This window comes from Schistocerca piceifrons, chromosome 5 (assembly GCF_021461385.2).
Source record: "Schistocerca piceifrons isolate TAMUIC-IGC-003096 chromosome 5, iqSchPice1.1, whole genome shotgun sequence".
Classification (NCBI taxonomy): domain Eukaryota; kingdom Metazoa; phylum Arthropoda; class Insecta; order Orthoptera; family Acrididae; genus Schistocerca; species Schistocerca piceifrons.
In genome coordinates, this window is record NC_060142.1 from 156,798,479 (window position 1) to 156,825,903 (window position 27,425).

The 27,425-nt window shown below is 40.1% G+C and overlaps 1 protein-coding gene across 2 annotated transcripts in view; it reads right to left on the minus strand.

Moving 5' to 3' along the window:
• Positions 1-301: 301 nt before the first annotated feature.
• LOC124798386 overlaps positions 302-27,425 on the minus strand; it is a 38,983-nt gene continuing 11,859 nt past the window's right edge. For both annotated transcript variants that reach the window (XM_047261759.1, XM_047261758.1), the window contains exons 2-4: positions 5,429-5,516; positions 3,014-3,244; positions 302-798 (exon numbers count right to left, since the gene is read on the minus strand). In XM_047261759.1, the coding sequence (XP_047117715.1) occupies positions 682-798; positions 3,014-3,244; positions 5,429-5,516 (436 nt within the window). In that variant the 3' untranslated portion in view covers positions 302-681. The remainder of the gene's footprint in view (positions 799-3,013; positions 3,245-5,428; positions 5,517-27,425) is intronic.

Consider the following 27,425-nt stretch of genomic DNA (forward strand, 5'->3'; position numbering starts at 1 on the left):
TGAGACCCTTAGTATATTTGGATAGGGACTGCTTCCAGCTGTGACAGTTGAAGTATTGTTGGTGCTTGGTAGGTCTGATGTGGACAGAGGAAGTGATACAGTCATCCTTCAAGTCGACATCGACATTGACAAAGGTTTCTATTAACAGTAATAACAAACACAATTTAATTAATTAGAAACACTCACTAAGATTTGGAGATGGATTGGATGGATACAAATACTTACAAGAGAGGGGTCATTTAAGAATAAATGTTATCAATGACATGATCAAAATCAGTGTTTTCTTTCCTTTTTTATTAAGCATACTCTAAATGATAATGACATTCTGTATAATTTTTTTCACAAGCACAGTTCAATGACAAGTTGTATAGAGAGGTATGATATAAACTCAGTTAATAGACTGCAAATATTTGGAGAAAATGTCTATTAACTATAAATGTCACATTACAGCAGTCTTTTGTTACTTTCTTTTTTCTTTGTAATGATTAATTTTTATTTTACATTGACCAAAGAAACTAATAATTGTTTAGAATAACAAAGCAACATTACATCTCTAGTTCAATACAAAAGATATATACTCAACTGTATATATTCTATTTCACAGATATCTTGTTATTTAGAAAACTAAAGGATACTTTTAACAACATGAGAAATAGCGTACACATTTCTTTAACAATACGCTCAGCTTTTCAAGTTTTCAACCTCTTTACGAATATTTTCCTTTGCCTGTGCTTCAAATTTTTCACGAAACTCCTTTGTGGCATATATATTTGGGATCAGCAAGAAACTCTGAAGAATCTAGAAATAGTAAAAGTACTATCAGCAATATAATCATATTTAATTGGGAACAAATGAATAGATAATTAACATTTCAGGACACACTCCTAATATATATAATTTCTGCGATCAGGCTTGCAATGGTACTGTTATCAGTAATCAATAGCAGTTCAAGGTGCAACTGTAACTCCAAAGTAAGAAAATGTGTTATTTCTGAATTATAAAAAACTCTTTCCAGTAGATGGAGGAGCAACAGCCCGGATGGCTGGCTGACCTGGACTCATAATGTTAGGCAAAATGGCCTTGTCATGCAGCAATAGGAAATTACAAAGAATGTATTTCATGGTGGTATGCAGTAACAGAGATTCAGTAAGAGAAATCTGTCTTACAGCTCTTGACTTGTAAATTATGTAATAGAACGTTCTGATCAATAAAAACATCATAACTACTTAGATGAATCTAAAGACTGTGTCACTTTCATCAGAGACTACTAAAATTGTGTTGAATACTACTGTAAATATGTAATTCTTAGGTGATAAAATAGTTTTAACAGTACTGTGAGTTTGCACCCAAATTCATCTGCAAAGAAGCTTTGAAGTCAGAAACTTTAAACACCTAAATAACTTACACATTCATTGTACTTATGTTGTATCGGCATTGACTAAGAGCAATAGAAGGAATCACTGATGGGCACTCCATGAAATATTCAGGACAGAGCAGGGCAGGCTGGGTGTATAACAGAACTGCAGGCAGCAGATGAAGCACAAGGCATTTAGCAAGTGAACAGGCAGATTACTGATAATGATGCAGTGACAACAAGGCAAATAGCAAACATGTTTAAAGCAGTCAGAGGGTTACATTACTAAGCTTCCAGATTAAAGGAATGTATTTGATCTTATCTAACATGATATAATTTGAAAGTTATTTAAGATAAGATACGAGCTTTTATTGTTTACATATAATCAGAGTAACAAATTATGCTTAAATACTGTTCTAAAAGGATGTGGTTAATTAACATTTAAAGACATACGTATAGCTAAGAAGTATGAGGAAATGCCTGTAAATTATGTTAGTATAAAATGTGTGAAATAAACCTATTTAAATAATTTCTGAAGTACTGGTAAAATACACCCCAATTTGTTCTACAAACAGAACCATGAAACATGGAGGGAACAGAATTTTAGAGTAGTTATGTGCAGTAGAATTATTTTATTGCAACCTGACTTCTCTGGAAGATCTATGGCCTCCTTTACAGTACCCTTACAGTAATTTTTTTCTCATACTGCCAATAAAATAACTGCTGACATTTGAAACTGTGTCAGCATTGTACTGTATAGCAACAACTTATTTCTTTATTAGAATCACACTCTATTCTTGTCCCAGTTTCCCTTTTAAAATCCCCAAGCATTTTTCCATTGTTGTCAAGAGTTGTCTATTTAATATATGGTGTATAAGGTTTTGAAGATTTAAAAACTCGTTTTAAAACAATACAATATACTCTACAGCACTACTTTTTACAGGATTTTCAGATAACCATGATGATGCAGAAAATTCCTTTTTCATCCTACAGGATACTGTGATGCCTTTAGTAACCCATGGTTTCATTCTGGTAGCCTCAGGATAGTTTCTTAGTAAATACAGCTTTCAATATGACATATCATCATTTGTGAACAAGTTGAATTTAATATTTATGTCCCTATCTGGAATGCTGCTTTTCTGTCAGTTCCATCCCCAAAATGTAGAGCTACTTCCTCATCACATGGTTTACACTCTTTGAGTCACACTTGCCCTATGCACATCCCTGCTGGAATACTAGAAAGACTTATTTCATCAAAATGCAGAGGAAGATAGAGATTAGTAGATGATTCACCAGTACTCAACCACTTATTATTTATGTCAAACATTTTGAGAACTACTAAGTTGTCAATATAACTGTATGAGGTATAGGGCCTAAAGACTGTTATTCAGCAACCATTCATTATTACTGCCTCATCTCCTAAGGAAAACTAACATCCCTAAATCCTGATGGTTCGTGTTGGGATATATAAGTTGTTACTGGCCAAGTTGTCACCCATACTGATAGTAAATATGAATATCACCTGCTTTCTGTACCTTTTAAGTCACGTACCAGTATTTAAGATGTTTTGTTAACTGAGTAAACATACTTGCACAAAAGACAATGAAATATGAACTGCAAATGACAAAAAAGGAATTATATACAGTGAATAATTCATACCTTCAGTCGCAAACTTTTGTACGTATTGTCTGGTAAAAATTCATATTCTTTGCGAATGAGACTAGTATACTCTGCATAACTTTCTGGATCTGTTCCAAGGACAGCTACATCTATGTCCAGAAAATAGTGACAATCCTCATTACCATAGGTGCCACCTGTTTTATGCGCTTCTGTGCTGTGTGTTGCGGCAGCTTCTAACAAATTCAAGACTTTGGCTCTCAAAGGAGCATCCTGAAATAAAGTATAGGTTATCGAACTACACCACTGAATATTTCATTTGCATACCTATAGCAATAAAACCTTGTTTACAAATTATTCAATTAAATTAGGCAGTTATGAAAAATAATTCAGTTTGACATTACAATGCTATTCTCAGTATCACATTATGAATATTGCTTGCTTCACTTTCTGTCAAATAGTAAAGCATGGTGATATAGGTCCAATTTTTAATACTTCTGATTATTTTAAAGGATACTTAAATAAAGTAAAATTGTTTTTTTGTTTGTCACCAATAAAATAAGGTACAATATAGTTGCCAGGTTAACATAGACTAAAACCGATATCTTTATTCTTGAAACTTCCTGGCAGATTAAAAGCATGTGCTAGACAAAAGATCATTCATGTTGCTTCCATAATGCAATTAAAGTAGCACTTTAGAGATAAGTTCGAAAGACTAGCTTATATTACATGACTTTTTGTGACTATAATGATGAAAATATTTGAAGTTGTTAAAAGCAAAAAAGTCTAAGTGACAAAATCATGATTCTGAGTAAATACGTTCCAAAGTTTGTATCTAAATTAGAATTTATGTCTATTTTTTACACTGTCTACAATAACCATCACGTGGAGTGATTATTAATGAAGCTACACACATACAATATAAATGAATTAAATTCAGAATGTTGTGCTCAGTAATGTTTTTCCCAGTAGCAGTTACACCCCTCTGCCTCCAAGGACATCACTTGCATTCCTTTGAACCTCATTAATATTGGGTATAAAATGAACAACAATGTTATACAATATTTTGCCCCATTTTCACGTATTACATTAATCCATACACATAACTTTTACTGATTATACGTATAATGGAGAGGATAACGCAAATGAATAAACACTGTTGTTACATGCAGAAACACAAATTTCCAAGGAAAGTCTTAGGTCATACATATACAAAGACTCCCATTTAATTTTATTACAGGAAATGTCTATTTCGGTATAAAAGTTTCTCGGCTCACTTCTCATGCCAAATTCCGATAAAATTCCCAGCTTTTGATGATATCCTCCATTAGCTTTGTCAGTTTTGGTCCCTGATGAAGACAATGGAGGATATTATCAAATCCCGAACTTTTATCCGAATCTGATGCAGCAAGTGAACCGAGAAATTTTTATGCAAAGATATCATTGCAAAAAGCTTTTTAACCATAATGTATAATCTGAGTCCCCTATGGCATCATCAGAAGGCACCACATTAGTAGATTGTGCACTTGGCCATCCACTTGCTGGTGATCTACTGTATTGTTTGGAAACAGATGTTTTTGATTTGTGCTTGATATTTGTAAATGTAGGATGGTAAATTGGAGGCACAAATGGTATTAACTGCTGCATATTCTCACATTTCTCTGTTGATATGGCAGGTGGTAACAGCACATTCAATTGTATTATCTCTGAGATTGGGCATCTTTGGTTTGACCGTGTTAAGTCAATGGACTCAACATTCGTGTCATCATTGACAACAGTCTTAGGAAACATACAGGAGTGGCCTGAAGTGAGGAACTTGTGGCCAGTAGTCTTCAGTGAGATGTGCTTCATGATATACATCCACAACATACTGATGTTTTTGTTCTTGTTCTGACTCCCTGCATTGTCACTAAAAGCAATGAAGGTCATTACAGATAGAGGAAACTGTCATACATACTTCAGCAAACTATTACTATTAGTATTTTTACTGTCTGTCTGTTCATTACCTCCATCCTTCTTGATATGCTCAACTTCTTCCATTCTTCTATTTTAATGTTTTGAATGCAAAAACAGCTTCAAATTCACCAAATTTTAATGTACTGAATCACCTGATCACAGCAGTTTGCAAAAAATTTGGAACCAAAGAGTTTTCCTTGTGACTCAAAAGTTACTATCTGCTGAGAGTAGCTTTTTCATCTTTAAGATCTAAGAAATCAATATTCTGATTATAAACCTACAATGAAAGTAACCCAGTCACAACACTGTCAATCCATTATAAATGGCATTACGCACAATATAATGATGAAATAAGTAATTTGCAAACAAATTAAATTGACTATCCATTCTTAATTATTGTTCAAATTCTACCAGACCATTCAAAAAATACAGATAAACTCATATTATGGTCTAGAAATCTATAACTGAGTATTACTGTGTCATCCACCACAAAATACTCACTTTTGGTATTTCACCTTGATTTGCAAAATTCTGAAAATGTTCCACATTTTTTTCGGCAGCATCTACTGATTTTGGGTTGTATTCAAAGCTGAAAAAAGTTAAAATTTTATAAATAATTTGGGTTTACAACCCATCTGAACACATAGAAAACAAATCTCAATATAGAATGAAGTGATACATACAATACTAAAAAAAAACATATTTCAAAATTTATGTAATACTGTTACTATAAGGGGTAGTCAAATGAAAACAAGACAGATGGAAAGAACATAACTGAACTGTTTACTGTTTCAAAAGCAGCTGCCATAATGACTGTTAATACATTTATCCCACTGTGAGACAAGATGATCAATGACTTCATGGAAAAACATTTGTGATTGCCTACAGAACCGTGATTGTACTAATGTGTGCACATCTGCAGCTGAATGAAATCAGGCAGGCTCGCATGTTGCCAAGGTATTTCGAGTAAGTTGCAGAAATTTTTCTGGGAAGTCCTTATGCATCCTCCAAACAGTCCATATCTCTCCCCATGCGATTTACATATTTTTTAGACCTGAAGACACAGATTTGTGGCCATCAATTTGCTTCAGATGAAGAGGTGCACACCTGGGAGCAGCCACGACTCTGTGGCCAAGGGCAAACATTTTTCCATGAAGCCATTAATCACCTTGTCTCTCAGTGGAATAAATGTATTAACAGTTGTGGTGATTATTTTTGAATTTATAAATATTTTACTTACTTTTTCCCATCTGTCTTGTTTTCATTTGACTACCCTTTATACATCTTCCTACATGATAAAATTAATTCCAAATAAATATTATGATACCAATTTATTTAACTATACTGCATTAATTTTTCGGCTGAGACTATGCAAGGCATCAACTTAGGTTCACAATTTTATTTAGAATTTTCTACTATTGTAGTGTCTTGAGGTTATTAGCGGCACTCACTGCCTGTCATCACCAGTCTAACACAAGCATAAAAATAATTTAATAAAGTGTGTTATGTTTCACAGTATGCATGTATCATGTTACTACAAAAATAGTATTCTTTCCCTATCAAGCGACAGGTGAATGCAGGAGACTGTGAATGATTTAGAAGATGGGCCACACTACCATATACAGCTCATCACTAGCCACCACATGCTGAGGCGTAACACTCATTGATGTTTATGCACTGTCCCTGTGTGCTCCGTGTAAATTATTCATTGAAATTTGTATCCTGACACTAGTTACGATGTGTAGCATCTGTTCTGATGTTCTAGAGATGTTACACAGTTTTCTACTAACAAGAAGGTAGAAAGAGAGCTGGAAATATTATTCCATATTCTATTAAAAAGTACTGAAACAATTTACTAATATTTAAATGAAGTAATTTTATCCTACAGTACTTTAGTTTCGCAGCAGAGGAGGGAGAAAAGGTATTTACTGAGCATGTGTATGTTGAGAACGATAACTTTTGAATGGGGTCAAGTTTGATGTACATGAGGAAAAGAGTGGATTAATAATTCTGAACATTATGTTGAAGTTCTAGGCTGCTCAGCAGTGACAGTTATATTTGGTTTACTTGATGATAGGTTATCAAGAAAATTACCTAGAATCATCACCTCCTAGCATTTTGGTCATTCTCATGCACTTAAATGCCAAAGCTAAAACCTGAAACTAAACTCCAAAATCAAGTAGACATCACAGAGCTGTCACTCTTTACAACAAAGATGAAATTACATGCTTCACTACATACAGGACAGTAAATCTTACCAAAATTTCACAATAAATTATGCCTTTCAAATACATAAACTGCAGATAAGATACAGTTAGAGTGCCCGATTGCTGTGGTTGATTTAAGCAAGAGAAGACCCCTGATATTTCCAATGGCCAGCAACCATCTGTTATTCACAGTTGAAAGCTGGCAACAGCACTGTCAACTGTCAGGTATCCTCTCCCGCCAACTGTACCACAGCTCCGCAGATGGAGAGATTGAAACAATACATGATGGGATAAAGAAAATTATTTGGACTGTTAAAGAAGATGATAATTTAATCATGATGAGTGAGTGACATTTGATAGTAGAAAAAGGAAGAGAATGAAACATACTATGAGAATTTGGACTGAAGGAAAGGAATGAAAAAGTAAACTGCCTAGTAGAACTTTGCACAGAGCTCTCAGTTTAATCATTGAAAACATTTGGTTCAAGAACCATGAAAGAAGGTTGTGTATATGGAAGAGACTGGAGACACCAGACAGTTTCAGATGGACATAGATTTTAAATTCCAGAACATTTCCAGTGGCAGATGTGGACTCTGCCATTATTTCTTGATTATAAATTGCAAATTAAAACTAAAGAAATTGCAGACAGGTACTAAATTAAGGAGATATGGTCCAGTCATATTGAAACAACCAGAATTGTTGAGTGTTTCAGAGGGTGCATGTGGCAACCATAGACTGAAACAAGGGAAAGATATACAACAGAAGACTAATGGGTGGTTTTGAGATAGAAACCTGTGAACGCACCATAGGATCAGATAAGCAATAAGACAAGACCCAGTAAAAAATCTTTGGATAACATGAGATATTGAATCTAGTTTATGAAAGCAGAACATATAATAACACAGATAGTTAATTAGGCCAAACAAGATACAGACAGCTAGAAAATGAGATTGACAAAGCGAAAAATGGCAATGCAGGGTAAAGGACAAACACAAATATGAAGAATTATGAATGATTATGGTCAAAACAGATGTCAGAAGAATTAAAGAAACTTTTCAAGGAATGAGAACCAGCTGTGGGAATATCAAGCTTAGATGGCAAGCAAGTACTAAGCAAGGGGAAGTCTGAAATGTGGAAGGAATATATAGACAGGCTACATAAAGGAAAGAAATTTGAAGACAATATTATGGAAAGGGAAGAGGAAGAAGATGAAGATGACGCTGCAGATGTTATAAGTTGGAGGAATTTGATAGAAAACTGAAATTTCTAAACTGAAACAAGGTATCTGGAGTAAACAACATTATCTCAAAATTACTGAGAAGCTTGGGAGAACACACCATGACAAAACTATTCCACCTAGTATGCAAGATATATAAAACAGATGACAAACCCTCAGACTGTTGTGTGTTATAATTCCCGTTCAAATGAGGGAAGGTGCTTAGAGATTTGAATATTACCCTATAATCAGTTTAATACACCATGGTTGCAAAAGAATGAGGCAAATTATTTACCCAAGCATGGATAGACTGATATAAGCTAAAGTTGTGGAAGATCAGTTTGGGTTTTGGGGAAACATAGCAGCATGTGACGTGAAACTGATCTGACAATGACTGGAATACACTATGAAATACTGAAGGTAACAGGGATAAAATACAGAGCAGCTTGTACCTGTGCAATTAAAAAGAGGCAAAGATTGTGAAAGGGGAGCAGTAGTTGGGAAGGTAGTGAGACACAGTTGTTGTCTACCCCACATTACTCAATCTGTACACTAAGCAAGCAGTAAAGGAAACAAAGGAGAAATATGGAAATAATCAGAAATAAAAACTTCGACATTTGCTGACAACTTTGTAGTTCTGTCAGATGGAATGGACAATGTCTTAACAACAGGTTAGAAGATGAACATCAACAAAAGAGAAACAAGTGTAATGAAATGGAGTACAATTAAGTTATGTGATGCTAAAAGAATTATATTAAGAAGTAGGACACTATAAGCAGGAGTGAGAGTTGTTATATGAGCAGAAAAAAAACTGATGATGGTTGAAGAAGAGACAATACAAAATGTAAGAAAAGTATTTATGAAAAGGAAATATTTTAACATGTAATGTAAATTTTTTGCACTCTGAAATGCTTTCTGAAATTAATTACGTGGATTGTAGGCTTATATGGGAATGAAATGTGGACAATAAGCAGTTTAGACAAGAAGAGTGTAGAAGATTTTGAATTGTGGTGCTAATAATAATAATAATTGCAGAAAATTCAACTACTGAGGAGGCACATCTAATTTTACATCACTATTCTGATACTCACACTTAAATGTTTGTCAAAGCGTTCATGGAACCACTTAATGCCCCACTTTCAAATAATGTGTAGGAAAAATGAAAATGCAAATATTTTCATGCAAGCTCTGATTAATTTTATTATGGTGGTCATTTCTCCCTATGTAGATGCGAGTCAATAAAATAGTTTCACATACAGAGGAGAAAATAGGTGAATGAAATTTCGTTAAAGGATTTTGCTGCAATGGCACATACTTTTATTTTAAAGATTGCCACCACAAGTTGTTTATCATTTTCATGATTCTTTTCCCAATTTCATGATAATGCACAATGAGCTGCCCTCCTTTGAACTTTTTCAATGCCCTTCACTTTCTTATCTGGTAATTCTGCACAGCAAAATTTCATAAGAGAATGGACAAGTATAATGTAGGAAGTCTCTTTAGCAGATTTATTGCATCTTCTAAGTGTTCTGCCAATAAACACAGTCTTTGGTCACCATCCCCACATTTTCTACATGATGATTCCACTTTAAGTTTTTTGAAATTGTAATACCTAGGTATTCAGTTGAAACTATTACCTTTAAATTTATATCATTTATCATGAAACTGAAATTTAACTGAATTTTATTAGTACTTGGGGAACCTAAAGTATCACTTCTGTTTCACTACATAATATCCTGTCAGTTTCTACAAACTGTGATCTTTGTGACAAGAAATCTTGAATCCAGTCGCACAACTGACGATACTCCATAAACAGACAATTTGGTTAGAAGCACCATGCACAACTTATTCATCATACAGGATGCATCAAGGTCAGCCCCTACAGTGCATATGACATGGAACTTTGCAGCCCCACATCTTCGTGGCCAGGCCAACAGAGGAAAACAACAGCACTCCGACCAGGTCATCAGGCGACATACACGGAGATGATAGATGTCATTGGCAAACCACACCTCTTCACGCATCTTCCACACCACACACCGAAATAGGCCCGCGCTTATCACAAAATGAGAGAGCCATTTAGGCCAGGGCATGACCTCTGGAGATCAGTTCTGTTGCAACCAGCAGCCTGAAGATTTCCATTGCGCCGCACCAAGGACTGGACCATTGACTTCTGGACAGTGCACTGCATTCTCAGCTGTGATTCTTAAGTGATCAGTGACATGTTCATTGGGACTTCATATAATTGTACTGTTGTTCTTCTAGCTGACAAGATCGTGTCAGGCTGGAAGTTTCTATCCTTGTCATACCTAAATATTCAATTACTGTCGGCTCTCAATAGTACTTCAGTGAAGTACATCATAAGAGTTGTAAACTGTTTATTTATCTTGATTTAAATTTGTATTTGGACTTCAGTTTTAAACTTGAAGTGAGAAACTTACTTTTCCATTTTAACTTAGAGTTATTAGGACTTTAAGACTCTGCTCATTATAGAGTGTCTGATTATGGAAACTTAAATTACTGTTTTTAATGTGAAACTGCTAAGAATTTAAGATTTTCATTTAAGTGTGTGACTCTTTTCAAGTATCCTGGAATTTAATTTATTTTCTCTGTGAGTAGAATCCTAAGTGACTCCATTGTTTATGAGCCTTCACTTATTTTGATTCACTTAGTGGAAGTTCACTTATTGAAGAACCACCCAATCTTTTGTTTCACTGTGGAGAATATTTTAGTGGAAACTGTACTTGATCAACTTTTGTTAGTTCCCTATACCTGGGCTGTTTACTTGTGTCCACCAGTGCAGAAAACATCAGAAGCTACTTATGATGCACAGTGTCAAAAGCCTGATTGAAATCTAGAAATATGGAATGAACTCGAGATCCCCTGTCGACAGTATTCATTACTTCTTGTGACTGAATTGAATTGGGGAGGAAAGAATGCTATGGCACAACCTGATTAAAAGAAGGGACTTGTTGACAGAACACATCGTAAGGCCTCAAGGGGTAGTCAGTATGGTTACGGAGGGAAGTGTATGGGGCAAAAAATTACTTTACGAAAGCGTGATTACAGTAAGCAGCTTCAAGCGAATGTAAGTTTCAATAATTAGGCAGCGATGAAACAACCTGCACAGGATAGACTAGTGTGGAGAGTTGTATCAAACCACTCTTCAGACTGAAGAGAACAACAACAACAACAAGTTTATGAAGATAGGTCATTATCCATCAAACAAAAAGGTGATGAGTAGTGGATAGGCACATAAAAAGACAGGTAACTGTTAAACTTCCAAGCAGTCTAGATGGCATTCCACTTTCCCTACACAAGCTTGGAAACTGTTCTGGCAACATAATATTTCACTCATACAGTCAGCCTAGTCTCAGTCTCCACTAGTACCTGTTCACCAAATGCAACCACCCCTCTCTCCCCTGTTCCCACCCCACACCACAGTCTTGCCCCTATGCAAACCTCTCACTATCTCTGTTAGCTTTCTGCTCCACCCTTCATTACCTAAAGAGACAGCTTACACTACACTCGTTCGTCCTCTGTTAGAATATTGCTGCGCGGTGTGGGATCCTTACCAGGTGGGATTGACGGAGGACATCAAAAGGGTGCAAAAAAGGGCAGCTCGTTTTGTATTATCACGTAGTAGGGGAGAGAGAGTGGCAGATATGATACGCGAATTGGGATGGAAGTCATTAAAGCAAAGACGTTTTTCGTCGCGGCGAGATCTACTTATGAAATTTCAGTCACCAACTTTCTCTTCCGAATGCAAAAACATTTTGTTGAGCCCAACCTACATAGGTAGAAATGATCATCAAAATAAAATAAGAGAAATCAGAGTTCGAACAGAAAGGTTTAGGTGTTCGTTTTTCCCGCGCGCTGTTCGGGAGTGGAATGGTAGAGAGATAGTATGATTGTGGTTCGACGAACCCTCTGCCAAGCACTTAAATGTGAATTGCAGAGTAGTCATGTAGATGTAGATGAAACTTATCATTACCTCTTTCTTCCGTTCTAGATGCTCTGCTATCCATCTGTTTCCTTCTTTTTGTCCTAGCAGCTCCATGACCTACCCTGTTTGCACCTACATAGTCCACCCCTGCATTATCTATCCTGATTCCACCCACACTGTTCCCTCTCCACGTCCCTATCCCTTAAGAACACTCCTTCCAATTCCCCACCATCCACTGCAGCTAAGATCACTGCTCAAACCTGTCTCAGCGGCAGCATTCTCTCTCTCTCTCTCTCTCTCTCTCTCTCTCTCTCTCTCTCTCTCTCTCTGTGTGTGTGTGTGTGTGTGTGTGTGTGTGTGTGTGTGTGTGTGTGTGCGTGCGTGCGTTTATTTTTGTTGCACATGGGGGTGGGGGGTGTTCATGCCTGTGGAGATTTCCAATCTACTGGGTGCAAAAATTGTACAACAGTAGTTATGACTGTCATGTTCCTTAACTCCTACAGTAGCTTAACCACAAAGTTGGAGGGATTCATAGATGTGAAACCATCATGGCGTCTTCTTTTCTTTATTTTAATTTTGTTACAATTTAATTTTCCATCAAGAATAATGTAATCACAATGAAGATCGCACAAGTGCTATTTCACTTATGCAGATGTTATTGATAGCTCATTTGTTTATATGAAATATGAAACACAGCACATTCCTGTTATGTTTATAGCTGTTGTGTTGGTGGGGTGGGGTGGGGTGTGAGGGAGGGACTGTCTATGCAGAACATCCCAACTCCAAGGTTATGAAAACACAAGAATTTTCACATATCACTTTGTCAAAGATGTGCTGTGAGTACTCTGATTTGCAGAAACAATAATCTGCAACAACTGTCGATACACATTAGGGCAAACCAAAGGCAAAAAATGAGTATGTCAAAAACCACAGGAGGCTGTGTCTCTCATTTGCTGACAGGTGATATATGGGTGGCTGATAGGTATAACACTGTATCTCTCTGGTGAATGATAGAGGAATGCACTGCCCAAGCAGTTGAATCTGTTTCTTTGCCTACAGTTTGGCAAAGACAATGCAATACTCCATTCCACCATAGTGGTGACAGCTCTATGAGAAACAGTTGACAACGAGTGCTTGTGTGACCTCCCAAGTCACCTGACCGATAACCCCTTGACGCCACTGAGCAAGATGTGAATTCATTAGAACCAGTCTTGCTAATCTCTATGTGTAAAAACAAAAATGATGTGACTTACCAAGTGAAAGTGCTGGCAGGTCGACAGACACACAAACAAACACGGTGTCTGTCGACCTGCCAGCACTTTCATTTGGTAAGTCACATCATCTTTGTTTTTAGATATATTTTTCCTACGTGGAATGTTTCCCTCTATTATAATCTCTATGTGTTGTTGACTGCAGTTATATTGTTGTGGATCGGGTTGACTTGATGTGTCAGTGGTGTCATAAGGTAAGAAAGTGCTACAGACTACACTGTAGATGTACCTAGTTAAATTACTCACGAGGGAATGTAAGAGGGTGTATATTATACTCCTGTGATCAAAAAATTTAGATTGATCTGAATCTACATTTTTTATGAGTCACACACATTACCTCAAATTCCTGTAAATCTTTGCAAAATCTGTGTTATGCCACAGATTTCATCAAGGAATTATCTAAAAAAAGAGAAGCCAATCACAAAGAATTAATCTGTACACAATATTAAGAATAAAATGTCCTACACTGCTTATACTATTTGCACATATATTAGCTAAATGTAGCTTAGTAAGTTAGAATGAAAGCTGCTTACTTGAAAAAACACATTTCTTCCTTAGTTACATTAAACAGCTGTGATAAATGGACCAAAAAATAAGTTCCTGGAGCTTACATTCAATATATAAAGCATTAAAAATAGACCGTCTGAATGATGTCTGAAACAAACTGTTCAGGAGCCAGCATTGACGGGACAGACAGACGCATCCTTTTTGGTGTTGTTCATACTCATAATGGAATCAATGGAACTGGTGCTACAGTAGCAATGATTGGTAGTATACCTGATAAATGAAATGCTGATATAAATTTTTCATGTCAACTATTTTTGGAATCATGTCATCCATAAAATATCCCAAAACATACAAAACAGAACTCTGCTTTCAATTTGGAGTAAATGAGAAGGCTAAGGTATTATGTAGGAAATGATCCGCGATCAAGAACATGGGGTGATGAAAGGGTTGTTATTAGTGAAATGTCACCAACAGGCAAGACTTTAAATTCTGAAAAGTTAATGTGACAGACAGAAGATAATATATTAGACCTAAGGTAAGGGTGCAGTGGAAACTGAACTGCAGAGCGGGTAATCATGGGTGTCAACAGAGATAAAGCCAAAGAAGTTGAAAATAACCAAAAGAAGACAAACCAATGAAGATACAAATCAATGAAGATACAAATAAAAGAAGTCACAAAACATATAACAGAGATCACCTTCATCTGCAAACTGAGTCAATAATTGCCCTCTGTTTCTTCCATGATCACTACACAACAGACCTAACGCATATTCATGAACAAGATGTCACTATGCCATGCCATGCAATGCACCTGTCATCATTAGTCGCATAAACTTTCTCAGAAGCAATAATTTTAACTATAAATACTTGAACTTTAAGAGTTATTCGTAACAAACAGTATAAGTAACCATATAAGTTTCTTAGACTGTTGATTTTTTTCAAGAAGTCACTTTCCTCATACCCCAAAACTAATGTTAAAGACATCATCTGCAACTTGTCCAGCATGCCACATTTCTCATCAGTAAGTAGGTACATAATACTTCATGAAAGAATGCCTTTACTACTCAGTGATTTTGTTGTTTGTACTGCAGTCCTAAATCTGTACTCACCTTGAGATGATAATCTTGACCTAATTTTCCTTTAGCACCTTTTATACATCCTTTGTGATACACTAACATGCAAACACATGGAAAACAAAAGAAAAATCAACAGTTAATAACATAAATATCTGTAATCTAGAACACAATGGGGAAATTGTTACAATCCAAAGCTGCAAACCAGATAATAAAAATAATAGCACCAAAAAGCAGAACTGATCATCAATGTAAATAAATCTTAAAGGCACTGGCATACAGACTGCTTTTATAGTGCAGCTAAGAATTCAACACTAAAAATTCAATACTGAATTTAAAGGGACAATGGTGCCATATCTGTGGGAGAGGGGAAGAAGCATAAGAATTGTTGCAAAATGCTGCTGAGCAGACAAGAAATTGTGACTTTAACAATAACTTAAAAAAGAATCACTGTCAGACTTCGCCATTCGTAAATTAACTAAATATCTAAATTATAAGATTTAATACTCCTATTAGTACAGTATCTACAAAAACACTTGGAAAATAAATCTTAATGCATTGTATGGTTAAACCTTTTTTGTGTGTGTACATGTATGTATTCCTGTGGATCGTGCACTTGTATGTGAACAATAAGTAAATAAAATAAGTGGAAAAGCAGCATCATAATTGAAGGTAGTATATTTTCTATAACTGACCAAGATATTAATTGTGGCTCATTTCAAGTACACCTAGGGAAAAGGAAATATAAGTCATCTGTATTGCATAGGCAGAGCTATCATCAATGTTACTAGGTAGCTAACATAGCAGAAGCAGAAAAAAGGGTTAAAATTTAATCTCCTGAGGTCATGGAGACCACTACAGGTGGAACACTATGTTCTGTTTGACAAGAATGGAGGAGAAAAACTGGAAATGACTTTCACAGATTTTCCTGATCTGAACAATTGAAAGTCTGAGCAATCACAGAAAGTACTAACAGAGTAATTTTTCTTCTTCTATATGATTACTCTGCTATTCACAATAAAGTGCCTGGCAGAGGGATCAATAAACCACCTTCATGCTGTCTCCCTACCGTTCCACTCTCTAACAGCACGCGGGAAAAACGAGCGCTTAAATTTTTCCGTGCAAGTCTTGATTTCTCTTATTTTATTGTGATGATCATTTCTCCCTATGTAGGTGGGTGCCAACAGAATGTTTTCGCAATTGGAGGAGAAAACTGGTGATTGAAATTTCATGAGAAGATCCCATATTAAGATCTACCATGAAGGAATTTGTGAATGTGTAGAATGGTCTGTGAGTCAAAAAGCTATTACGGAAGTAGAACTGAAACGCTGTTTAAATGTTGTTGTCATAAATGTGATATACTATTATGTTATGAGCTAACTTCTAAATTAAAAAATATATAAATAAATCAAATTTTAAAAAAACTCCAAATGTAGGAAGGAAGGAGATAGGTCTAGAATTAGAGGTCGCTTGCTTGTATAATAGGGTGTTACTACTGCTTATTTTAGTCTTTTAGGAATTAAACCTCATTGATTGCTTGCAAAGGTAAATCAAAAGTGCACTAGTACATCACCATAAGAATTTAGTACTTTTGTTTAAATACACAGAAGAGTTACTACTTTTCAGTGACATAACAGTTTTTTTATCTCTCAGTTCATCTGGCAAACTGATGTCTGCCATGATGGAGCCTGCAACATCTGCTTAAGCAAATCTAATGGTCATGTTTTCAACGGTCAGTCTCCCTCCCTCCCCCCCCCCCCCCCCCTCTTGTTTTCAGTTACTGTTATGAATAACCTACTGGCTAGAAATTTGAATTGAAAATAATATTTCTCTGCTGCTATCATCAGAGTGCTGAATATCATGTGCCTAACTGCAATTCACCATGATCCAGAGTAAAGGAAAACTGGATTCATAATGTTCCTATGAATATTTTAAAGAAAAAATTAAATTTGTTAATCTCATAAATTCGCTGAGAATAGTGAGAGTTAGCATTTATGGAGTTGTAAACAGCATTTTTCTTGTTAGCTGGAACTGTTTCATAGGGACACTATGGCTGGCATCTTACCATAGAGTTCAAATGAAACTCTTATTACAAGGCTTAAATCCATTTGATCAATTACAATTTTAACTATTTATCAAAGCCTCTTAGTCTTCAAGGCTATAAAGGGTGTTACAAAAAGGTACGGCCAAACTTTCAGGAAACATTCCACACACACAAAGAAAGAAAATATGTTTTGTGGAAATGTGTCTGAAAACGCTTACTTTCCATGTTAGAGCTCATTTTATTATTTCTCTTCAAATCACATTAATTATGGAACGGAAAAACACAGCAACAGAACATACCAGCGTGACTTCAAACACTTTGTTGCAGGAAATGCTCAAAATGTCCTCCATTAGCAAGGATACATGCATCCACCCTCTGTCGCATGGAATCCCTGATGCGCTGATGCAGCCCTGGAGAATGGCGTATTGTATCACAGCCGTCCACAATATGAGCATGAAGAGTCTCTACATTTGGTACCAGGGTTGCGTAGACAAGAGCTTTCAAATGCCCCCATAACTGAAAGTCAAGAGGGTTGAGGTCAGGAGAGCGTGGAGGCCATGGAATTGGTCAGCCTCTACCAATCCATTGGTCACCGAATCTGTTGTTGAGAGGCGTACGAACACTTCGACTGAAATGTGCAGGAACTCCATCGTGCATGAACCACATGTGTCGTACTTGTAAAGGCACACGTTCTAGCAGCACAGGTAGAGTATCACGTATGAAATCATGATAACGTGATTCCATTGAGCATAGGTGGAAGAACATGGGGCCCAATCAAGACATCACCAACAATGCCTGCCCAAACGTTCACAGAAAATCTGTGTTGATGACGTGGTTGCACAACTGCGCGCGGATTCTCGTCAGCCCACACATGGTGATTGTGAAAATTTACAATTTGATCACGTTGGAATGAAGCCTCATCCGTAAAGAGAACATTTGCACTGAAATGAGGATTGACACATTGTTGGATGAACCATTCGCAGAAGTGTACCTGTGGAGGCCAATCAGCTACTGATGGTGCCTGCACACGCTGTACATGGTACGGAAACAACTGGTTCTCCCGTAGCACTCTCCATACAGTGACGTGGTCAACGTTACCTTGTACAGCAGCAACTTCTCTGACGCTGACATTAGGGTTATCGTCAACTGCACAAAGAATTGCCTCGTCCTTTGCAGGTGTCCTCGTCGTTCTAGGTCTTCCCCAGTCGCGAGTCATAGGCTGGAATGTTCCGTGCTCCCTAAGACACCGATCAATTGCTTCGAACGTCTTCCTGTCGGGACACCTTCGTTTTGGAAATCTGTCTCAATACAAATGTACCACGCCACAGCTATTGCCCCGTGCTAATCAATACATCAAATGGGCATCTGCCAACTCCGCATTTGTAAACATTGCACTGACTGCAAAACCACGTTCGTGATGAACACGAACCTGTTGATGCTACGTACTCATGTGCTTGACGCTAGTACTGTAGAGCAATTAGTCGCACGTCAACACAAGCACCGAAGTCAACATTACCTTCCTTCAATTGGGCCAACTGGCGGCGAATCAAGGCAGTACTGTACATACTGATGAAACTAAAATGAGCTCTAACATGGAAATTAAGTGTTTCCGGACACATGTCCACATAACATCTTTTCTTTATTTGTGTGTGAGGAATGTTTGCTGAAAGTTTGGCCGTACCTTTTTGTAACACCCTGTATAAACTACACTGCAGCATTGGCTCTTGGGGGACTGATGAGCTTCGCTGTTTAGTCCCCCCTTAAACATCCCAACAATCACCACCATTGGCTCTTTTGTGGATACATAAACAACGATGAAGTTAGATGGGTGGTAGTGTGTAGAGGAACAGAGCACGTTTTTCACTAAGGAACCTTTAAGAGGTAGGAACCAAGAAAAGGCTCAAAACTTTCTTGGTAATTTCTGATGTATTACCCCCCACCCCGCATACACACAAAAACCTACCAGCATTACAACAATATAAGGAGGAAGATAGACTGATACTCACCATACAGATGACATGTTTAGTTGCAGACAGACACAATGAAAAGACTGTTACACATTTTGCTTCCATCCGAAGCCTCCTTCCGAAAAGAAAAGCCACACACACACATTTATTCACACACGAAGGCATACTTCATGCACAGAAATGCCATCACTAGCAGCTCATACTGGAGTGCAACTGTCACATTGAACAGAAGCAGTAATCTGGAGGGTGTGGGGAAAGTAAAGGGATAGCAGGGTACTTGACGGGAAAAAAGAGCATTGTCTGGTGGAGCATGCAGGGACTAGGAGGCTGCATGGCAGGACTACCACTAGGCACAGCGTCGGGAGGCTATGGGGTAGGGAGATGGGGCGAAACAGGTAGTGCGAAAGGGGAGGAGCAGGGAAGGGGAAAGACGAGGTGGGTGCATTGGCAGATGTTGACGCATGAAGAGTGTGGGTGTCATGAGTAGAGAGCAGGTGATAGGACAGAGGGGGTGGAAACTATTGGGTAAAGGCAGGAGGAGGGGGGGAGGGTGGCATTAGGTTACCTTAGGATACGGCCGGGTTAATTTCGGGAGTGGGTAACATGTTGTACAGATGACTCCCATCTGCCCAGTCTAGAAAAGCTGGTTGTGGAGGGGAGGATAAATATGGCCCAGGTTGTGAAGCAGCCATTGAAATCAAATATGGAATTTTCAGCTGCATGTTGTGTCACAGGGTGGTCTACTCTGCTCTTTGTCACAATTTGGAGGAGGCAGTTCATCCTGTTGGGCAACTAGTTGGTAGTCGTACCAACATAAAAAGCTTTGCAATGATTCCAGCAAAGCTAATAAATGACATGGCTGCTGTCACAGGTGGCCTGGCCTCTGATGGGATTGGATAACTGTATGTTAGGAATGGAATAGGAAGTGTTGGGGTGGATTGGTCCTACCTACACTACAGCTTGACTGGTTGCATTGTAATTGATGCACACTTTCAGGGAGGAGGGGAGAGAAAAGTTGTGGGGAGGAGGGGGGGGGTGGAGATAGAACAGAGGAAGAGAGAGACTACGGAGATGAGAGTGTAACTGTAAAAAGGGGAAGTAGGGGAGTAGGGTAGAGGACATGAGGACAATAGTGGATGCGGGATGAGGGTTAGCAGAGATTGAGATCAGGAGAGGAATGCTAGATCGAAGGATGTGGTGTAAAGACAGTTGCTGCACATGTAGCACAGAGAAACAGATTAGGGGGGAGGAAGGCGGGGAAGGGAGGGAGGAGGTTGGGATCAAGATGGCACAGGTTGTGGAGCAGCCACTGTAGTCAAGCAGATTGTGTAAGGTTGAACAGACAGCTAGTTGAGAGTCATGCTCACAAAAACTGTCCAGAAGTTGCAAGTGAACTGGTCCGTGATATGATTGTTTTCATTTCATTAATAAATAGTACATCTATAAGCAAAACAGCATTTCTCAAAGTAATATTCAGGGGCAAAGATGACACGTTGAATTGCAGTGTGTGTGTGTGTGTGTGTGTGTGTGTGTGTGTGAGAGAGAGAGAGAGAGAGAGATTATATATATATTAGATTAAGTTTAACACGGTGGCTCTATTATGGGAAAGTAATTCTCTCGTCAGGAAGAAACAGTCTTACATTGCCAATTGGTGGGGCTATATTAGAAGAAACAATCAAAATTGCCATTGCCTGCTACATCTGCTAAACATCTTGATGGCCACTTTCTAGAGGTTTTGATTAACCTTCTCTGCCTTTATGTAGCATGTATGTTACACTCAACTTTCATTTTTTCCTAGCTCAGAGAATAAACCAAGCTTTCTGTGCCTGATTGTGGCATATACTCTACATTACACTCTTTCTGTGCACTACTTCATTTGTATCTGCATAGGCATGACAATGCTGTGAACTGTCACTATTAACACAAAATATTAAAATATTATTATACCAGAAGATGGTGGTTCGACTACAAGCTCAGGGAGCTGAGCCCGGGAAGTGGGAACGAAATTCAATATCTGATTCAATCTACGAAGGAGCAGAGCGTCCAAATACAATCGAGAGACACAAACACAATGAAGTGTGAATTGTGTTTTATTCATCTCATGACGTACATTTGCAATCCATTTGGTTTGCATACAGGAGACATGTCAAAAATTTATAATACAGTTACAATTATTTTTACATTAATAAATAATAGCACTACAGTAAATACTAACACTATAAGGATGTTTCTTGGAATGTGTAACACACAGTATCCACCTCAAATTTCCAGTTTGTCCTATATGAATTCATCCACTGAGTAAAAACACTTCAGTGCCAGGACCTCATATAGTTTTCTTTTAAGTGAACCTAAATTCATCTGCATCAACTTGTTCTCTTTTAATTCATTACAAATTTCCATGCCCATGTATTGAGGTCCCTGGGCATACAGTTGGAGGCAGTTGCTGGGGAGCATAAAATTTTCTTTGTTTCTAGCATCATGTGAATGGACAAAATAGTTTTCCTCAAATAATTCATGTCTGGTGTACGAAAATATAATAATCTCTTATATGTATAAAGATGGCAGAGTTAATATTTTAAGTTTTCTAGATAATGGTCGACATGGTTCTTTGAGTAACAGAATAAACTACGCATATGGAGAACAGAGCATACTGGGAGGTGAAGACCAGGTCCAAGGCAGTTGGCATCCATGTAACAACTGCCGGTCCAGGCCTACTGCCACCAGCCAGCAAACATCTGAGTCAGTGCACCCACGACAGCATTCTGCACTATTCCTATGCAATAACAGTGCCACCTCATCTGCATCCATCTCAGTATCTCCTTGCAGTGATCCCAACCTCTTGTAAAGGCCACATAGGGCAGAAAATGGCCAGGTTTGTGTCACAACCTCGAGCACATAACTGGAGAGGGCACAAGATTTTCCTACAGCGTACTGACCACTGAAGGAGACAATGCTGATGCAGCTGGTTCTGCTGTAGGGACAGAAGATTGCCAAGGCCAGGGTAATGGTGAATCTGCTGGCATAGGCCACTGCAAGCCCTTATCCAATGGCAAGTGGGGGAAGAAGGGCGCTTGTTCAAATTCTGTGCACCCAATTTAAGTACTCATAAGAGCTGACTCTGACAGTACCCTATTCCGCAGTTGAAGATAGGACAGCAGAAGCTGCACTGAGAATGTTAGCGTGTCAACACACTATTGCAATTGGAAGCCTCCCACCTGAAAGACTAATCCTGCCACCCATTCGGTTCAGAAATGGCAGCATTGATGGTCCGACAGGCCGTGGGCGCAACTGATTGGAATTACAGGTCAGCTCCTGACCAACATCCACCACAAACAAACGCTGGCCTTTATGGCCAACTACGGCGCCTGGCACCCATCTCTGCTGCCAGATGAAGGACCGGGACCAAATTGCAGTCCTGCGAGAAAAACATCGGGGGTTGTGATGGTCCAGAGCATGTGAGTTGGGGTGCAATGGACCCAGAGACCCCTCACCTGGTGTTCATGCCAATGTTCTGATGGACAGCACACATTAACTAGCATTGCACATATTCCTCTACCTTTGAGTTAGGAGCTGAGTGAAACAGGGGGATAGTCAGATGCTGGATACCATCACAAATGCAAAAATCTTCAACCTCTCATCGGACCAATTGCCAATTGTTACCAGAGATGAGGATCTGGGAAGAGCCCATTATATAAAAAATGACTGACAATCTGCAAATAATTGCAGTTGACTTCATGGAGGATGACGCATAGACCACCAACAACCAGTTGCTTCGCAAAAAAGGGCCCACAAACTTGACATGCACACTGTCGCAAGGGTGCTTGGTTACTGGCCAAAGAGAAAACTGATGCAGTGGCACAGAAAGGTTCTGCGCAAAGGCCATGCAAGGCCCACAAAAGACATTTGATATATCAGCTCATCGCCAACCAGTAGATGTGATGCCACATCAAAACCTCCGAATGGGGCGTATTCCAGTGTGCCGCATGCAGCTTTTCTCCACTATGGCCAGCATGAGGATCCCTAAACAAAGCTGAGCTGATTCCGCAGCAGCAAAAACATATGCCACACTGAATATGCTCCCAAAGGAGCACACTCTGCCCATCCTGTATGGAATACTAGAACAGTTTTCTGGAAAAAGCAGGTTGGCGGCCACAGTGGCCACAACATTTTGCCCTGTCAAAGGAAAACCCAGTGCTGTCTATGGCAAGGTAACACACAATGTGAAAACTAGTGCCTCCTGTCATGCAAACTCCAGATTGGATCCTGCCAGCAACCACAATTGCATGTCTGCATTACAGAATGCTGGGCAGTGAACCAGTACCAAATGTCATCGCAATAATTAATGATGAAGAGGGCCCACTTCTGCAACTGGTGGGCACGTGGATGCAGTATCTTAGAGCAATGGACCATACAAGGAAACCAGAGGCTTGTGTTTTGGTAATGAGCAGAAACTTTGCTCCATACAAAATAACAAGATAATTTTTAATGTTGCGCCTCCTTTTCTATCTGCAAGCAGTTATTTTGTGCTCCAGAAAGTGTCTTTGAAGTGTACGTGATGGGCTGCTCGGTGTCAGCCGAGTTCAAATGCAACAGAACCTCATCAATGACAAACTGGGATGCATTGGCAGCCAGGATTAACATTAGCTGGCATCTGGGAAGCCAAACTGGGAATGGAGAACAAACGCTACTTGAGAGACTGGAAAGACCATTGAACGTCCACAGCTTACATGAATTTCACACCCTCTTGGTCTTTTTGGTGTAGCCAGAAGATGGCAGATGTGCATGGGTTGAGGAATGACATTTGCATAATAAGAGATCTTGCCCAAAATAGACTGGATCTCCTTTAGGTTCCTGGACACTGGCAGGTTGGCAATGGCTTTGATGTGCTTGTCCAGAGTTTTAATCTCACAAAGACTCATTTCAAACAAGCAAAAATGACCTGGTAGGAGTAAGCACCAGATGCTAATGTTAATGGTCACACATTGAATGAAACATTGAGTCTGAAGTACATTGGTGTGTGACTGGACAAGAAATGAAAATGGAGTTAACACATGGTAAACTAGTCAAGAAGCTCAGTTCGGATCAACTGAAGCCTTTAATAGTGTTCTGCCAACTCACAACCAAACTGTCATCTATGACCCTAACCTGGGCCTAAGCTACACTACAGATCAGTATGCCACAACAACAGATTAATATTCTCATTCATTGGCTAAAAAGAAAGATGCAAAAGTAACAATGTCAGTGTTCTGTGCTATTCCTGTTGACACATATGTGATGTCATATGCCACATCATCATTATGGTACAGGAATGAAGTCAACATCTGTTATCAGTAGATTCGGATGATATCGCAATTCAGCATGTTTTACCTGGTTGGTTGGTTTGGGGGATTAAAGGGACCAGACTGCCATGGTCATCGGTCCCTTTTTCCAAAGACAAAGAACACCCACAGAGAATAAAAACAAGGAACAGAAGATATCACAGACGATACAGAACAAGGGATACTGAGACAAAGACAAGACAAAACAAACTAAAACCACACAGAGTGTGACGGTGGTTGGCCGACCATAGACATAAAAAAAGGAAAGGCCAGCCACTTAGAAACACATTAAAAAATCAGTGTAAAACCATAGGTCAAAGGCCAGAATCAACACAAAACAATAAAATACAACAGAAACACTCAGATTAAATGATAAAATCCCCCTGCCCGAATAAAACGTAAAACTAAGTCAGCCATAGCGGAGTCGTCTGTTAAAAGGGCAGGGAGCGTATCAGGCAGCGCAAATGTCTGCCTGACCACAGCTAAAAGGGGGCAGGCCAACAGAATGTGGGCCACTGTCAAAGCCGCCCCGCAGCGACATACAGGAGGGTCCTCCCTGCACAGTAAATAACTGTGTGTCAGCCGGGAGTGGCCAATGCGGAGCCGGCAAAGAACTACCGAGTCCCTGCGAGTGGCTCGCAGGGATGACCGCCACACAGCCGTCGTCTCCTTGACAGCACGGAGTTTATTGGACATTGTCAGTTCGCGCCATTCCTCGTCCCATAGCGCCAAGATTTTGCGGCGGAAGACTGCCCGCAAATCAGTCTCAGGGAGGCCAAGGTCCAGAGATGGCTTGCTGGTGGCCTCTTTCGCCAGGCGGTCAACATGTTCGTTACCCGGGATACCGACATGACCGGGGGTCCACACAAAGACCACAGAGCGGCCGCAACAGGCGAGAGTATGCAGAGACTCGTGGATAGCCATCACCAAACGAGAACGAGGGAAACACTGGTCGAGAGCTCGTAAACCGCTCAGGGAATCGCTACAGATAACGAAGGACTCACCTGAGCAGGAGCGGATATACTCTAGGGCACGAAAGATGGCGACCAGTTCAGCAGTGTAAACGCTGCAGCCATCCGGCAAGGAACGTTGTTCGGAACGGTCCCCTAGAGTGAGCGCATACCCGACACGACCAGCAACCATCGAACCGTCAGTGTAGACAATACCAGAGCCCTGATACGTGGCCAGGATAGAATAAAAGCGGCGGCGGAAGGCCTCTGGAGGGACTGAGTCCTTCGGGCCCTGTGCCAGGTCCAGCCGAAGGCAAGGGCGACGAACACACCATGGGGGTGTATGCAAAGTAGCCCGGAAAGTAGGTGGAACAGTAAAAACCTGAAGCCCAGAGAGAAGCTCTTTGACGCGGACCGCTATTGTACAACCAGACCGGGGCCGACGATCTGGCAGATGGACGACCGATCGCGGGAACAGGGGACGATAATTTGGATGCCCGGGCGAGCTTAGAACATGGGCAGCATAAGCGGCCAGCAAACGTTGGCGTCGGAACCGCAGGGGAGGTACACCTGCCTCCACTAGTACGCTGTCCACGGGGCTGGTGCGGAAAGCACCAGTGGCAAGGCGTATCCCGCTGTGGAGAATTGGGTCCAGCACCCGTAACGCAGATGGGGATGCTGAGCCATAAGCCAGGCTCCCATAATCCAGACGGGACTGGATTAACGCCTGGTAGAGCCGCAACAGGGTAAAGCGGTCGGCGCCCCAGCGGGTGTGGCTCAAGCATCTCAGAGCGTTTAGATGCCGCCAACACGTCTGTTTAAGCTGCCGGATATGAGGCAGCCAAGTCAACCGGGCATCGAAAACCACCCCCAAAAACCTGTGGGTCTCCACCACAGCAAGGAGTTCGTCGGCAAGATAAAGCCGCGGCTCAGGATGGACTGTTCGGCGCCGGCAGAAATGCATAACGCGGGTCTTGGCTGCCGAAAACTGAAACCCATGGGCTACAGCCCAAGACTGCGCCTTACGGATAGCACCCTGTAGCTGACGTTCAACAGCTGCAATGCTGGGAGAGCTGTAATAAAGGCAGAAGTCGTCAGCATACAGGGAAGCGGAGACAGAGTTTCCCACGGCCGCAGCAAGACCGTTAATGGCAATTAAAAACAGACAGACACTTAAAACGGAACCCTGTGGCACACCGTTCTCCTGGACGTGGGAGGAACTATACGAGGCCGCGACTTGCACGCGGAAGGTACGACACGACAGAAAATTGCGGATAAAAATCGGCAGAGGACCCCGAAGACCCCATGCATGGAGCGTAGAAAGAATGTGATGACGCCACGTCGTATCGTACGCCTTCCGCATGTCGAAAAAGACAGCGACCAGGTGCTGACGGCGGGAAAAGGCAGTACGGATGGCCGACTCCAGGCTCACCAGATTGTCGGCGGCGGAGCGGCCTTTACGGAACCCACCCTGAGATGGAGCCAGAAGGCCCCTAGACTCCAGTACCCAATTCAAGCGCCGGCTCACCATCCGTTCAAGCAACTTGCAAAGAACGTTGGTGAGGCTAATGGGACGGTAGCTGTCCACCTCCAGAGGGTTCTTTCCAGGCTTCAAAACGGGGATGACAATGCCTACCCGCCATTGCGACGGAAACTCCCCCTCGACCCAAAGACGGTTGTAAAGATCGAGAAGGCGCCGCTGGCAGTCCACTGAAAGGTGTTTCAGCATCTGACAGTGGATGCCATCTGGCCCAGGAGCGGTATCAGGGCAAGCAGCTAGGGCACTGCGAAATTCCCACTCACTGAATGGAGCATTGTAAGATTCCGGGTGGTTGGTGCGAAACGAAAGGCTCCGACGTTCCATCCGCTCTTTAATGGAGCGGAAGGCCTGGGGGTAATTCGCAGAAGCGGAACTCATAGCAAAATGCTCTGCTAAGCGATTGGCAATGACGTCGGAGTCAGTACAAACTGCTCCATTTAGTGAGAGCGCAGGGACGTT